This window comes from Zalophus californianus, chromosome 1, assembly GCF_009762305.2.
Source record: "Zalophus californianus isolate mZalCal1 chromosome 1, mZalCal1.pri.v2, whole genome shotgun sequence".
Lineage (NCBI taxonomy): Eukaryota > Metazoa > Chordata > Mammalia > Carnivora > Otariidae > Zalophus > Zalophus californianus.
Window position 1 is genome coordinate 71,886,018 of NC_045595.1, and position 16,390 is coordinate 71,902,407.

Genomic DNA, 16,390 nt, shown 5'->3' on the forward strand with positions numbered 1-16,390 from the left:
TCTCCCGTCCACCACCCAGAGCTGAGGGCAAGGGGGGATCCTGAGTAGACAAGCACTCGTGGAGAAAGCCGAAGATGCTCTCTCTTTCCTGGAGGCACCAGGGCTGGGGAGCCTCCTTCTGTCCTCTCAGCCCCAGTGGGGGCCAGTGGAGGCCCTTGAGGCGGGAGGTAAACCAAGCAGATCAAGAGAGCACCCCAGGGGCTCTGAAATTAGGTCTGTTGAAACCACAGGCCATAAAAGTAGGCTAGGGGCCTGTGTGCTAAACATAATAAATTCGGTAGCCCGCTAAGAAAAAAAATTCAAACCAGACCTAAAATCTCCAAATGTGAGATAGCCAGAATGTCCAGGGTACAGTAGAAAATCCCATCATACCAAGAACCAGTAAAATCACAACCTGAAGGAGAACAATAATTATCTGATGTCAAAAGTGAGAGGGGTCAGATGTTAGTTTTATGGGAGCAACTGGTCACACTCTGTGTACCTGTGGTCTGACTGCTTTCAAGCCCTGGTGACCGAGTTGAGTGGTTGCCACAGAGACCCAATGGCTCAAAACCCCTTAAATATTGATTGTCTGGCCTTTTACAGAAGTTTGCTCACCCCTGCACTAAGGCCATCAAAGACACAATGGTCAATTTTTTGGTGATATTTTCTTCTCCCCCTCCCTTTTTTTGTTTCCTTTGGTTTATATTATAGAGCATTAGGTTCCTTATCTCGGTGTCTCCATTCTCGTCCTGTGTTTTTAAACTTTCTTCTTTGTTTGTAACCTCATTGTGTGGCAAGCAGCCTCCCCCCTTGGGAGATGGACCCCGTTTCCTCCCACTCTTCTTTGTCCCTTATGGCCACTGTCCGCTCTCTTAACCCTCCTGGGAGATGTAGATTTGGTAAGATCTGTCCACTAGATGGGGTTTTCTCTCTCTGCTCACATAATAAGACTTGAGAGAGTTGGGGGAGTCCATAAGGTATTTAGGACTGTGTTTGGACGTATAGCGGTGTCCCAGGAGGGCCCAGAGCCCTGCCCTAATAAAGGAGACTCTTGGTAGTTGATCATTCCAGGTAGGTGCTGTGCCAAGAGGGAACAAGAGACACAGCTCAGGGAGGACAGGCAGGAGGTTGGATGTCAGGTAGGAAAGTCAGCAAGAAGAAGAGATTGTTCAGGTATGAAGCAAAGACTTCCTGTGCCCCAACACTTGGGAATTTGGAGGAAGTCTTTGGAGATTGGAATGACAGCTCTCCAAATATCAACAGCACAGTCTGTTGATCAGGCAAAATGGCTTTATCATTTAGCACTGGAAGGGAGAACACCACATCCGCAGGGCCTTGTCCGTGTCTCTGAGTGGGGAGAGCAAATTCCGAATTTGAGAATTTGAAGTTCAGTTTACAATACAGGGTCTTGATTAGGGTTAGGTACAGATCAAGATCCAACAGTTCAGGATTGGTGTAAACAGCTAGGCAAGGATTTTGAGGCAAGGCATTCAAAGGATTATAGGGTACAAACTGTTGATGGTTTCCATTACAGAGTTGATGGATATTTCAGGAAGTTTCTTTAAAGAGCTGTCAAACCATTTTGGGGGTGGCAGGCTCTTGGAATATTAAACTAATGCTAATGAGGGCAGTGGAATAGTAAATCTGTGTTAAGGGAGGTAGTAAGGTGTGTGTGTGTGTGTGTGTGTGTGTGTGTGTGTGTGTTGCTTCTAAAGATCCTTGAAGCACGGCTTTTAAGCTTAGCTGAGGACTTTGGCCAAGTGAAGTGCCTAAGACAGGCAAGGACTGACCCCTGACCCGGAAGGCAGACTTAAAAGTAGCTTCTGAAAATGCTAAACCAAAGCCCCCTTGATGCTGGCATCACATTGTTTGGTCTACCTGAAGCCTGACCGATTGAGCTACTGAAGGTGCAAGAAATCTGTGAGCCCAGGAGGCTCTGCCAACCAAGCAAGCCACCCCAGTAACTTGAGGATAAGGAATCCATGTCAGGAGGTGCCTGATGCTGATCCTTTGATTACTAGTGGATAAACTGGTATTCATTGATATCTGGCCTGTGAGGGACTGGACCTTTCAGGTGTCTCTCAAAACCTGCTCCGAGGTTTGCAGCTCTGAGAAGTCTGAAACAATCAGACTCAGGAAGCCCCTGGGCCTCTGCTTCCCCCTTCAGGTCTCTCCTTGGTCAGATTTGAGCTCCTTGAGCTGGATGAGGTTAGGTTTTAGTCTCTTTATCATGGTTTCAGTTGCTGACCAAGAAAGAATTCATTAAAAATGTAAGCCAATGGGCATTTATTTGGGCAATGAGAATTGCAACTGGGGGAGACAGTTCAGGTGGAAACCTGATTCTTGTTTCAAGGGAGACAAGGGGGTGAAGTTATAAAGGCAGAGGAATGACATGCTGTTCTCTTTCAGATCCTCTAAGCAAAATAGGGTTTGAAGCTAGGTTAACTTGGATTGCTTGGGTTAGTATACAGATGAAGTGTTGAAACTTGTCAAATCCATTGGCTCCTTTCAAAGTGAAGAACACCAGTGATTCAGGTCTCATCATGAGGAGGGAGGTAAGTCCAGGCTGAGGGCTTGCAACTGGCAAAAAGTTCATGGTTCCTAGGATGCACATAAATTCCTCCTCCGTGATGGCCTCCTGAGCCTATTTTAGAAGAGACTTTCTTAGCTAGCCTTGCTTACTCCTTTTTTAAATCTCCTTTTACACAGCTTTATTGAAATAAAGCAATAAAATCTGCGGCCACTGGTTTTATTAGCATTCACTCCTGTGATTTGATTTTGTAGTACATACACCATTCATTATTTGTACTATGAAAAATGGGCCATAGGTTTTTTTTTTTTTCCCCTCCCTGTGACATTTGCTTATCTGTGAAGTTCAACGTGACCTACATATGGTTGATTTTATAACCTCAGAGTTGACATTTTCAGGGGTGGATCTCTGAAATTTCATTTGGGGCCCCATTTTGTACCTGTGCTATAAGATGGTGATGCCCCTGATTCTAGAATGCCAGGAAGAAATGAAACTTTGGCATTTTGTTCTTAAAGACCACAAGTGATGTTGTTGTGCTTCAGAAAAAAGTGTTAAAGGCTCGGATGTGAAACTTACATAATTAAAGTAAGTGGTTCAACTTTTCCAAAGGCTGGTAGCAGTAGGTGAGCCTACTTGTTGATGCTTGTGCTTTGCTCTTCTGTTGCTAAGCCCATAGGAACCTCGAAGGAGGGGTACCTACCTGGGTGGCTCGGTGGGTTAAGCATCCAGCTCTTGATCTCAGCTCAGGTCTTGATCTCAGGATCATGAGTTCAAGCCCCGCCTTGGGCTCTGTGTTGGGTTCCACACTGGGCATGGAACCTACAAGAAAGAAAGAGAGAAAGAAAGAACCTTGAAAAGGAGAGGAAATGCTTTAAGGATTTGCTGTTGGTATTGTTGCATACTGAAAAGTGCCATATTCATCTTCTCATAGGTGCTCTTAATTAAAATTAGTTGTGGAAGAAGCTAAAATGTGTTATTCCAAAGTCTGAGGAAGACTCTTCATCTGTGCCTCCCAGTCTTAGAACTCTTAGAGCAGTAATAACTGTGATATACAGCTCCAAGGCTAGGAATCCTTCATCTCTTTGATGGTTCCTTCAATTTCTTTTGGAGCTTGATGAAACTAATATGAAGTGAAGATGACATCAGTTGTGTTAGTTCAGTTTTGTATCACATGGAAAAGGGGGAGAAAATGAATCTTTAGGGAATGTCTACTGTGTGTCAAGCCCTGTGCTAGACTCAGTTTACCCAGAAAGATGTTGGAATCCATCAGGTTCCTGGTTATTGATAAAACTCTAGCACAGAGTTACTTAATGGGGCGGTATTGGCATTTTGAGCAGGGTGGGACATGTTTTAGGAGGACTGTGCCCTGGCCTGTGAGGCATTTATCATGCCCCCCCCCACCCCTGCCACCACTCAGTGTCAAAGCATTGTAACTGTCAAATCTCCCCCACTGCTGGTTCAGGTGCTTCCCTACCCCCACCCCCAAGCAGGCCGTCCTACCTCTGGCACTGGTGAGAGGCTCTCAATTACGTTGAATACTTTTCAGAGAGCAGGTATGTGGATTCCATTTCTGGGCATGCTCTGTTGTAATGGAGTAGAAAATTCTGTAAGTCAATTCTGTGTTTTTATTACCTGAGATTTACGTAATATTTTATGCTTGTGAAATAACAAGTATTTATTCTATACTATATAATTGGAATATAGTTCTTTTTATTGATTAAAAACAAGTGTATCCCATATGGTTAATGGCTTGATTTTACTCACCTTTTCTCTTAAGCATTATGGTATCATCCATAATAGTCAAGAACAATGTATATTACCTGTTTCTTCATTATGTTTTCTTCTTCCCTTTCAACACCTCATGTTTCTAAGACAAGATTTTATGGTGGGAATTTACAGAAATGTTGACTCTGACAAATAGCTCAAAATCCGCTTCCCGCTGTCAGCTCTATATATAGAACTGTCAAAGAACACACAAACATTTTGTCTTGTGCAAAGTTAAATTTAACCAGTTGGCAGTTTCTTGGTAAACCTAAACTGATAATAGAGATATTATCCTTTACTAAATCTTCAGCCATATTATGCTAATCGGGTGTAATGATTTCTGTAGACTTCGTGTCAAAAATCAGTTCCTTTGCACCTCAAAGAAGAGTGAGACTGGGGATTCATTTATTCATTCCACAGATATTTTTACTGTACTTGGGATATATCAGTGAACAGCACAGATAAGGATCCCTGCTTTCACACTGGCCCAGATGAACACAATAAGTAAATGACAAGTTGGGTTGGAAGGTGGTAAGTGCTATGCAGAAAAATTAGTAAGGAAGATGCGGGGTGCCAAGGGTTGGGCTGGAGATACAGGTTTTTTTTTTTTTTTAAGGATTTATTTTTTTAAGTGATCTCTACACCAAAGGTGGGGCTCGAACTCACCACCCTGAGATCAAGAGTCACACGCTCTACCGACCAAGCCAGCCAGCCGCCCCCGGAAATACAGTTTTAATTAATGTAGCTCAGGAAGCTTTGCTGAGAAGATGACTTTTAAGCAAAGATCTGAAGGCAGAAATGAATACTCATTGAGCCCCTGTTGTGCCCCCAAGTACTTTTTTAGGAGCCAGAAGAGCCAGGTATAACCTTTATAATCTGCAAAAAATAATTTGCATGGCCATAGGATCGATGTGCACATTGAGGTGACAGCTCCAAGCCATGTTGGTGCAATAGGCTTAACAGTGATTTTAAAAAATTCCTTTTTGAAGTAACGGCACCTATTTTGATAAGTAGGATTGCAGTGATTGAGCTTTTTTTTTTTTTTTTAAGCTAATGACTACACAGAATGATAGAAAACAGCAGGTATTTGTTTTCAAAGAGAAATAGAAAAATAAGGCTGAGCATGTAATGAGTTTTGTGGCCCAAGTCCAGGGGTCCCTACAGAATTATTGCTTCTTCCTACCTGGTGACATCTTGAGGATAACAAGGATCTTCTGGGGAAGACAGTGACAAAGCCAGAGTTATGGCCTTAAATTAAGGATGGCTTTCGTGTGGGCAGCTGAAAGAACAGTGGACCAGAGTCTAGAAACCAAGAGTTGGCTGCAGCCTCTGATGCTGAGCAGCCCTGGGACCTCGGCGGGTTGCTTGGCCTCCTCCCCTCCATCCCAAAGAGGAATGACTGTTTGCTAGGCATGCACTTTATGTGCATGATCTTGTTTAGAAAGTTGTGGAACACGAGGGAGATCAAACTCACAAGCTACAGTCAAGTTCTTTTCTAGTTCTTGATTTCTTCTCTCCTTGATTTGTCAATTCCAAGATGCAAGTAGACTGTGGCTTATCTGCAGCTTATGGATTGAGTCTGGGACACAAAATATGGTTCTTTGGGGCCATCAGAGCTTCAGCTGTGGTGTAGGGCTGGCTCTAGAGTTTCTGGGTTTTCTCTTCCTCCTGGCATCTCACATGGTGTTAAAGTCACATCCGATTTAGCATTTTTAGGGTGGAATGGAATGGTTCATGGCTGGCTTCACTGTAATCTCACTCATGCAAATGCCAGCCTGAAATTTCACTTCTGTTTCTTGAGCTTCAAAGAGACTGCCAAGGAGCTACGCATTGGAGCTGGAGGAAAAGCAGGGAATCAGCCTTGCTCTGAGGCCAAGCCACGGTTCTTCCACTGTCTCCGATAACCTTTCGGAGTGAAAGAACCTTAATGACAGTCCCAAAGACTTCTACCTTTAACATATATATCATTGACTTGCCTTCAGGAGATCAGTAAAATGATAGATGCAGATGGCCCTAACGGGCCCTTTTAACTCAGGGGGTTCTAAAATGCTCTTGCGATCAGAGCTGCACCTGTGTGCCTCTGGAGAGATTTACTTAGATTTCACCCAGGCCTGCACTGTCAAAGCGCTGACGTGTACCGAACACCCTCTGAGCGGACTCTCACGCCACCCGTAGTCTGGGGGTAATGCTTCCTCTCCCCACTTTCCTCTCTTGTCGGGCCCCCCGGGTGTCAGAGCTGCTCCCCAGCCTACTGAATGGAGGACTGCCCTCTCTCACCCCCTTGCTGTCTTCCCATTTTGTAGATGATGAACCAGGTGGAAGGACAGCAGAAGAACCTCGTGCACGCCATCGAGTCTCTGCCGGGTTCTGGCCCCCTCACTGCCTTGGACCAGGATCTGCTCCTCCTGAAAGCTACCTCCGCTGCGACCCTCAGCTGCCTCGGGGAGTGCCTCCACCTGTTGCAGCAGAGTGTGCAGCAGGTGGGCCAGCCCAGCCACAAGCCAGGGGCCTCAGGTAAGACCGCCCGGTGGGCGGGTTTGCCCATGAGTATCTGGGGTGCGTGTCTGTGTGTCTGTGTGCATATCCCCCGTGGCCTTCCTCCTTTAAATCCGCCATATCCACCTTCCACCTGTCTCTCCATTTATTCCACCTGTTTCTCCATTTGTCCCTCCCTCCTTCTCTACCCAGTTTGGGATATCTTTTTCTTTGACTAATTAGAACTATAACATCCCACGAAAGATTTAACTGATGTGTTTACATGAATACGTTGGAACTCCTTTCAGGCTTGCTGGCATCTTGTTCTATATCTCATTCCACTTGTGACTTGGCACTCTATGCTGTGTTTCTGAGATACATTGCCATGCCGTCCATTTTTCTAACTGCGCCTTGATGTGCGTCCGCCATGATGTACCTCACACTGTGGTGAAGGATACCCACATTGCTTCCCGTGCTCGGCCCTGCTCGCATGGCTCAGGGAGCACGCTCCTGCATGCCTCCTCCTAGACCTATGTGAGCCTTTCTCTCCAATACATACCAGGAGTATTTCTAGCTCTTTATCAAGAAGCTAGAGATAATAATACACTCTGTGAAGATGCCTCAATCCTTTTGGAGGAGGACTTAATCAATAAGCAGATACAAAGATATTAGAGAAGATTAAATTCAGCGATGAAGGTGAACTTAGCTTGAGGTTGGCCGTGTCGTGTATAATGACAAAGGATTAGAATGAAGAGACCAACAGAAGCCTCCTTGTGCTTTGTTGCCCGGGGTTCACTTACTGAGGAAACGAGACAACTTAGATGATAAAAGCAAAGTTAGCTTATGAGTGATGGTCTGTATTTCATGCTTTTCTCAAGTCCTCTTTGCCCTCTGTTGCACTGAGTTTAAGAGGGATGTTGGTTTTCCAGAGAAGTTTCTTTCTGTCCTACCCACCCTCATTTACTGAGCTCCGATCCTGCCAGAGTTTGGCCTTTGCTACACCTTTTCTGAAATCTTCACAGACTAGATAATATTACGCCCATCATTCAGATGAGATGCTGAAGCTCATAGTGGGTAAATGACTCTCGCCCAAGGCCACCCAGCCAATTAGCCGAGCTGAGGCCAGAGACGGGTGCTTCCTGGTGTGGTGGATGCCTTCCTCTGCCTGGGGTTCCTTCTTAATCCAGAACAGACCACCAGTCGGCTCTGGGAGCCCTTCATGGGGGCAATGACGCTGTCTTGCTCACATCACAACTGTCTCACTGGCAGGTATTTCTTTTCTTTACTTTTCTCCTTATTTTAAGAATTTCAGACTTCCAGAAGGGTTACAAGAATACTATGAAAAATTCTCATATCTCCATCTCCAAATTACCCCAGTGGTAACATTTTATGACATTTGCTTCATCATCTCCCTTCTCTCTCTCTCTCTCTCTCTCTCTCTCCAAGCATATTATAATTTTCTAACCACCTCAGAGTAAATTGCAGACATGCTCTATCTTTATTCTTATATGCTTCAGTATATATTTCCTTAAAAAGAAAAAGGACACTATATATAATGTCCTTTATATAATGTCTCCTATATAATGACAGCCTAGTGGTCAAAATCAGTAAATGAACATGAATACAATCCTATTCCCTAATCTGTAGTTCTCACTAAATTTTGCCAATTACTCTCTCAATGTCCTTCATAACAAAAGTTCTGGTGTGGGATCCAGCGCGCGCGCGCGTGCGTGTGTGTGTGTGTGTGTGTGTGTGTGTGTGTTCAGGCACAAAGTGAAGGTGCCCAAAACTGCTTTTCTATCTTTCCTCTTCCTTCTCAGCTTGAAAAATGAAACTCTAATGTTGCAGCCCCCCATGGGACTCCTTGATATTTTCAGATCTGGACTGAGTCTCAATGACCCCGTTGGGGCTGGGGCACAGATTCTGAGTTACACTGGGGGGCTGTTCAAGGCGTCTGTGATCTCTCCCACGGAATATCGTAACTTCCAGCCTCTGCAACCTAATGGGTGCATTCAGGAATGTTTCACTGGTAAATATACACTTGAACCATTTTGTTATTCCTAAAATGAATCCCTGGCATCTTTCTTCAGGGCTGGTTTCTAGCAACTTTCTAATTTTTTTCCTGATTTTCATTGGGGAAAAATGGTGTTTTTAAGAGCTTGGAAGGACAGAGCTCCAGGCAGAATTTCAGATGTGATGACAGGTTGAAATGGAAGTTATCTGGGAGGACCAAGCAATATCCCTGAAATTGCATGTACAGCGTTACCTCCTGCGTCTCCCCTGCCCCTTCCTACACCCCTGCCCCATTTGACTGTCCTTCCTCCCTTGCTTTTAGCCATTTTTGTTGTTGTTTTTATACTATATTTACCATATTCATATTAAAAACATACTCATCCAGTGACAGCAAACTTATGAATCGCTATAGTTTGCCACTTCTTTGGTCATTTTTATTTTTCACTGAAGTATAGTTAACCTATAATAAATTAGTTTCAGGGGTCCAACATAGTGATTCATTATATATATATGTATATATATATACACATTACAAATTATATTATATATACATTATATATATTATATATTATATATACATTATATATATATATACATTACAAAATGCTCACCATAGTAAGTGTATTATAATATTATTTTTTAAAAAGATTTACTTATTTGAGAAAGAGCAACAGAGAGCATGAGCAGGAGAGGCAGAGGGAGAGAGAGAGAGAGAGAGAGAATCTCAAGCAGACTCTGTGCTGAGTGCTGAGCTCGTTGCAGGGCTTGATCTCATGCCCCTGAGATCGTGACCTGAGCCAAAACCAAGAGTTGGAAGCTCAACCGACTGCCCCTAAGTGTATTACAATATTATTGACTGTATTCCCCAGGCTGTGCCTTTCATCCCTGTGACTTACTTATTTTATAACTGGAAGTTTGTACCTCTTCATCCCCTTCACCCACTCCCCATTCCCTCCCCTCCTTTTAACCATTTTTTATCAAGGAACTTGGCTGAAGGTCGGAGGATAGAAGGTGCATGAAGCATCACAAAGGTCATTTTGTTTTCTTCTTTTAACTCTCCTAAAAATTTCATATAACAGCCCCTTAAGTTTTCTTTTTCTTTTTTTAAAATTTTTTATTGTTATGTTAATCACCATATATTACATAATTTGTTTTGGTGTACTGTTCCATGATTCATTGTTTGTTCATAACACCCAGTGCTCCATGCAGAACGTGCCCTCCTCAATACCCATCACCAGGCTAACCCATCCCCCCACCCTCCTCCCCCAGCCCCTTAAGTTTTAAAACACTGTGCAGGTTCTTTTTAATCTCTGGCACACATTGGGGGAAGCATTGAATTACTTCCTGCATCCAAAACATCATACTTGCTTGCAGTTAAAATGGAATTCCAGAATTTCAAGCTAATGGAAGAAGAAAATGTGGCAACCTGGGGAGTGTCAGCACAAAATATCTTTGTTTAGAATCTCAGGGCTCTTGAACTTGACAGTAGTTACAGCAGCCTGACTCCCACGTATAAAAGCATAATGCTTATATCTAAGGAGTGCCATCCTGGGTTGATGGAAATGAAAATCTCATTACAGCGAAACTCCATCAGAGTTTCCTTTAAATGTTCGATGGGCAGGGAGGCACAGATTGCTCACAGAATACTAAATATCCACACACATTGTTCTTGATTCCTCTTTGCTTTCTGACCCTCCCACTGTTGTATTTCTTCTGAAAGAAATTTTCTGAATCAGAAATTAATTTGTGGGCGTATAGCATTTCATCTTCCATAGCATTTCATCATATCTTCTGGGGAACCAGTTGGCTTTGGAGCCTTTGTCTGTAAATGTTGCTCCTTAATGCTCATTTCATCTCAAGCACACGAGCGACTGACCTGAAATCCAAAAATGCTTCAGTATTCGTCTGCCCACCATTTATGCGTTTTGGACTCCTAGACCTGTCTCTGATCTTATCTCTAAGATATAGTAGCCTGAAACGTTTCATTTAATTTCCATTTATGGAGAAGTTTGTAATTCAGATTAATCACATAACTTGCCCTTTTGGCCACGACTCCTGTAGTTCTGTTCCTGGGAACTACTAAATCTACTTGAATAGCTTGGTGGAGGCAAATGATGGATGGGGGCAGGTGGGCAGGTATCCGTTCTCCTCAGTCTAGATACGTGCCTCTGTCTCTACTTGGAAAGGTGGGTAGGACTTCACTCACAGTTGGAAAAAGCTGAACTACCTGGGGGTCTGGGCTTTGGGTGAGTTGCCAGTGTGGGAGAGAAACTGGACCTTTGGAGTGGTTTGGGGTGCAGAGTATTCTGTTGTTGGCATTGCTTCTGGTTAATTCCTTGCTTGCAGGTCTTGATCTGGGGAGCATGGTTCAGGAGTCAGAGCAGACACCTGTAACCAGACAGATACATTCTAGTGCCAGGTAAGAGCTGGATGCTGACAGTGTGGTCGGTGCAAGGCATGCTGGGAAAAAATGCTGAAGTCAGAACTGCCTGAGCAAGTGACAGCAGAGCCTTGGGGAATTGCAGCAGGTGACCCACGTGCCCTTGGACATAAATCAGGACAAGAGATCAAGAGATGTGTCATCGAAGAGGGGAGAACCAGAGCAGAGTTTAATGTGCTTTTCTTAACTTATCCTTCCAATAACTTTTTCATTCTCTTGTAAGGTTTGTGGGGCTTGTCAGTTAGAAGCCAGTTGCATTGGCCTTTCCGTTTGGGGGTTTGGCATAAAGGGTAAATAAGTGAGCCTCTCATAAGGCCTTCGTGGCCTCTCTGGCTGGGTGGCCTTCTTCCTTCTGCTGTGCTTCTCTTTTTTCCAGAGATGTCCTCAGACTGCCAGTGTTCCTCTCTTTCCACTTTGTTGTCTCTGTCTCTTACACCTTCTTTCCGGACACCTTCTGCTTCTGGTGAGGATGTGCCCCACACGAGTCACCTTCCCTCATTTTGTGGTTAAAAGCCAAGATGGAAACGTGATGATTCCTCCAGTAAACAGCATATTGGAGAAAAAAAGAAAAACTAGCATTGTAGAATATTTCAGGTGGGTGGATTTTGTTGTTGTTAGAGCTATCCAAAGGGAGATTTTGAGTGGCACATTCTCCCTAAAGAAAGCAGTTGGATACTAACATCATAGCTTTCCATTGTAAATGTGCCTTCTGTTGTCTTCAGGTTTGTAGATATCCATCTTTCTCTGTCTTGGAAGACTTAGATTTACTGAGCATCGGATGCATGAAGTCACTGTGTTGCAGGAAGAGGGTTGGGTGCTGTCAGAGGCCTCTTAGCCCCGGCATGGAGCCTGCAGCCCTCAGCACTCCAAGCAAGCCTGAAGCTAAGGCCAAGGACAGATGAAAGCAGTTCCACAGTCCAGCCTTACTGCCCACAGTTAAAACTTCTGTTGCTTTCTTTCTGCTTCTAGTTGGTTCAGGGAACTAAACCATATACAGTTGCTTTCCTTCCTCCCTGTGTTGTCCTATCGACTATGGTGTGTCGTGTGAGGGGTTGCAGGTGTGTGTAAAAAGCCTCTTTTAAGGACTGGATTTGCCATTCGGTGGACCACTCTCCGCCTTCCTGTTCTCTTCTGTTCTGTCATCTCCCATGGTCTCCCTGCTCATGAGCGTCAGGGTGTTCCCAGACGGAAAGAAAGCCAGTGGATCTCCAGCTACTTGAGTTGACAGTTTGTCAGCAGCCACAGAGTAATGTCTGTTCCTAGTTGTCCTTCCATTGGTATGTCTCGGTCTGTTTTCGACCTTCTTCCTACTTGAGACCTCCTTCCTACTGGAGAACCTGCTTTTGACCATCTTCCTACTTGAGTCACTTTCTATAGGTGCGGCATATTTTCTCAACTGTCAGGCGCCATAGTAGTAAAACACACCATTATCCTCAGTGCTCCTGAGAAGGAAAAAGCTGCAGATGAAATCTGACACGATACTGACTGTAGGATAAACTTGTTCCGGAGCGTTTGGGAAATGGGTGTGTCTTAGAATTAAGGAAGTATGGTCTAGACTTGAGTTTGTTTTAGGACACAGTCTTGAGAGTCTGCCTTTCAATAGAGTAACGTAGTCCTTTATTTATTTAAACTGGTGTTTGTTTTCCTGGTAGGGTAATCCTTTATGCTTTTTGTTTTCCTGCTTCCATGTGGCTTCTTTTTTTTTTTAATTTTTTTAAAGATTTTATTTATTTATTTGAGAGAGAGAATGAGAGATAGAGAGCACGAGAGGGAAGAGGGTCAGAGGGAGAAGTAGACTCTCCACTGAGCAGGGAGCCCGATGTGGGACTCGATCCCGGGACTCCAGGATCATGACCTGAGCCGAAGGCAGTCGCTTAACCAACTGAGCCACCCAGGCGCCCCTCCATGTGGCTTTTCTTGTTTTCTCTTTATTTTGCTACATAGGTTGTACTTCCTTGACTCATCATCTTTAGTGTTTCGGGAACAATATGTATATAAATTCTAGTAACAGTTACTTTTTTTTTTTAGTTTTTAATTTTTAAAATTTATTTATTTGAGAGAGAGAGAGATAGTGACAGAGATAGCAAGAGAGAGCATGAGCGGGGAGGAGAGGAAGAAGCAGGCTCCCCACTGAGCAGGAAGCCCGAGGTGGGGCTCAGTCTCAGGACCCTGTGATTATGACCTGAACCGAACGCAGATGCTTAACCAACTAAGCCACCCAGGGGCCCCTGTTTTTGTTTTTGTTTCCTTAAGATTTTACTTATTTATTTATTTTAGAGAGAACGTGCTTATGAGCTGGGGAATGAGGAGAGGGAGAGGGACAAATAGACTCCGTGCTGAGCACAGAGCCCAACGTGGGGCTCGATCCCATGACCCTGAGATCAGGACCTGAGACAAAACCAAGAGTCAGATGCTTAACTGACCTAGCCACCTGGGTGCCCCGACATTATGTTTTTCATAAACATTCTTTAACCTATATTTTCTCTCTTTTTTTTTCTTTGCTTGTTTTGTTTTTTTAAATTCCACATATGGGTGAAATCATATAGTATTTGTCTTTCTCTGACTGACTTATTTCAATTAGCATTATACTCTCTAGCTCCATCCATGTTGTTGCAAGTGGTAAGATCTCATTCCTTTTTATGGCTAAGTAATATTCGTGTGTGTGTGTGTGTGTGTGTGTGTGTGTGTGTGTGTGTGTGTGTGTGTGTGTGTGTGTGTTGTCTTTATCCATTCATCTATGGACGGGCACTTGGGCTGCTTCCATAATTTGGCTATTGTAAATAATGCTGCGATAAACATAAACTTAACCTGTATTTTTCTAATCATCAAAGTCAAGAATGACACTTCTTTTTGACTCTCTCCTTTAGTGATGAAAACTCAGCATACTTTAATTTCCTGTTTCTCTGATAGGCTTCCCTATTTTTGATAATATAATATGGGGGCTATTGTTAAAATTTTAATATTAATTTAATACTTAATGTGATAATGATTAAATCTCTTTAAAATAATTTTGATTTTATACTCAGTCATGTAACCATGTTTAGAAAAATTATTTCAGTTTACTACCAGGCCTGGGACTGGGGTGAGGTATATGAGGCACTCACCCTGAGCACACATTTAGGGGTGCCAAATAATTAAGATGAATGATGCTTTAATGACATGTTTCTGAACCAAAATTAATGCAGAAATAATCCAGGATGAATAAAATATCAAAATTTTAAATTAAGACAGGCTTCAGCACAGCAAGGCCAGAGACACTGAGTCTTGCAAGACTTTCCATTAATTTTGGTTTTAAAAATATTGTGTGAAAATGTCATTTATCCTGATTACTGAGTGTCTTGTTGGTACCACTTTAAAATTTACACCCGAGGGGAGTGTCCTTCTTACTTCCCCTGACACCCCAGCTCTGCTCGGCTCTGTGTTTAATGGGGTTCAGTCCTTTTAATACACAACTTTTCCAGCCTTGGGTTCCTGATTCTGCTTCTTTTCTTCATATGTCGGCACATGTCCTCAAGTAGTTTTTTCCCCCAGAGGGTGGAAGCTTTTCTGAGTCTCTACAGTGCTCCGGGAAAGCATACAGTGTGTAAAGTTTAAGAATCTGGGCGCTAGAACCAGGCTGTTTCGGTTTTAATCTTGATTCTACCACTTACTGGCTATTTGCGCCTCTATTTCTTTATCTAACAAATGGGCATAATAGTAAGACCTACCTCATGGGTCATTTTTAGGATTAGATGAGTTAACACATGTAAGTTGCATACAGTAGTCCTTGCTACCTCAAAAGAGCTTCTTAGCAGAGGAAAGATCATTTGGCTGCAGAGAGCATTATCCCCTGGCCCCTTACCCCGCCCCCAAATCTGTAGACTTTTGTTTGCATTCCTCTCTTCACCTGTTCACCTTCTGACATCTAGTGTTGTAGCAAAATTCAAAACTAGTTTGTTTTCCTTTAAGGCAAGTCTAACTTTTCTGCCTTAAATGATTGGGAAAATATTCTCTTGATTTTTATTATTCAAAAATATTGCCAAACTTCATGAGCTAGGCATACATTATACTCCACTTTCATATGAGTTTGAAATTCCAGCAATGAAAAGCCAAAAAAAAAAAAAAAAAAGATTTCCAAGCTGTGTCTAGATGTGTCTTTTCCCCGTTGTCTTTGCTGGAAAGTGGTAGACTGTACCAGCGGCACCCAAGCTCTCTCTTCTGCTCAGGCTGTTTCTTCTGCCATTATTTGTTGTTTCTGTTCCATTGACCTGATCTCTGTCTATCAGGGTCTCTTGGATCTCTGTTGTGTATTCTGCTTAAGATGCTCTCTCCCTCTCCCTCTGCTGGGGAGGGAGAGAGCATCTTAAGCAGGCTCCACGCTCAGCATGGTGGCCAACAAGGGGCTCAACCTCACGGCCCTGAGATCATGACCTGAGCCAAAGGCCTTACATTAGAAATGTCAGAGATGGATTCTTCCTCTAAGCTTTGCTGAGGATTCCATTTCTTTTCCCAAGCTCTATATAATCTATCTCATTAGAGATAATGAGAAAAAACATTTTTTCTGTTTTTTAATTTAATTTCATTGTATTTATTTATTTGAGAGAGAGAGCCAGCGGAGAGAGCACAAGCGGGGGGGGGGGGGGGTCGGGGGTGGGGGGGAAGGAAAAGCAGGCTCCCCGCTGAGCAGGGAGCCAGACATGGGGCTTGATCCCAGGACCCTGGGATTATGACCTGAGCTGAAGGCAGCCGCTTAACTGACTGAGCCACCCAGGTGCCCCTATCTCATTTACTCTGTTAGAATTTTCCTCCTTCATCCTCAAATGAGGCAGGCCTAGCCAGACTTCCAAACTAAGTGATCATTTATTAGAGCACCTGGATTGGCCTAGGATGGGCTTCTCTCTGGTCCTCTCTCACTGGTTCTTTGATAATGCTGAATCCATAGAGTATATAGAAGACTACATTCCCCAGCATGCATTGCTACCTTCTCTCTTCCTGTGCTGGCTTGTGTCTATTCCTGAATGCCCTGTGTTACTGCCTGTGGGACTCTACTTCCTGCCCCATTGTCTCCTGGGTTATCATCTCTGAATGATGGTAGTATGGAGGGGAGGGAGGGACAGAGTTGAGGTGTAGAAGTAATGAAGGGAAATTTGTCCCAATCGCCTAGGCAAGCAGATCTCATTTTTTCCTTAGTGCTTCTTAAGTTTTCC

At 43.6% G+C, this 16,390-nt stretch overlaps 1 protein-coding gene across 5 annotated transcripts in view; it reads left to right on the forward strand.

Annotated features, from left to right (window-relative positions):
• The window catches only part of OSBPL10 (oxysterol binding protein like 10), a 311,564-nt gene that overhangs the window by 229,938 nt on the left and 65,236 nt on the right, over window positions 1–16,390 (forward strand). For all 5 annotated transcript variants that reach the window (XM_027585095.2, XM_027585094.2, XM_027585096.2 and 2 more), the window contains one exon: window positions 6,580–6,790. In XM_027585095.2, the coding sequence (XP_027440896.1) occupies window positions 6,580–6,790 (211 nt within the window). The remainder of the gene's footprint in view (window positions 1–6,579; window positions 6,791–16,390) is intronic.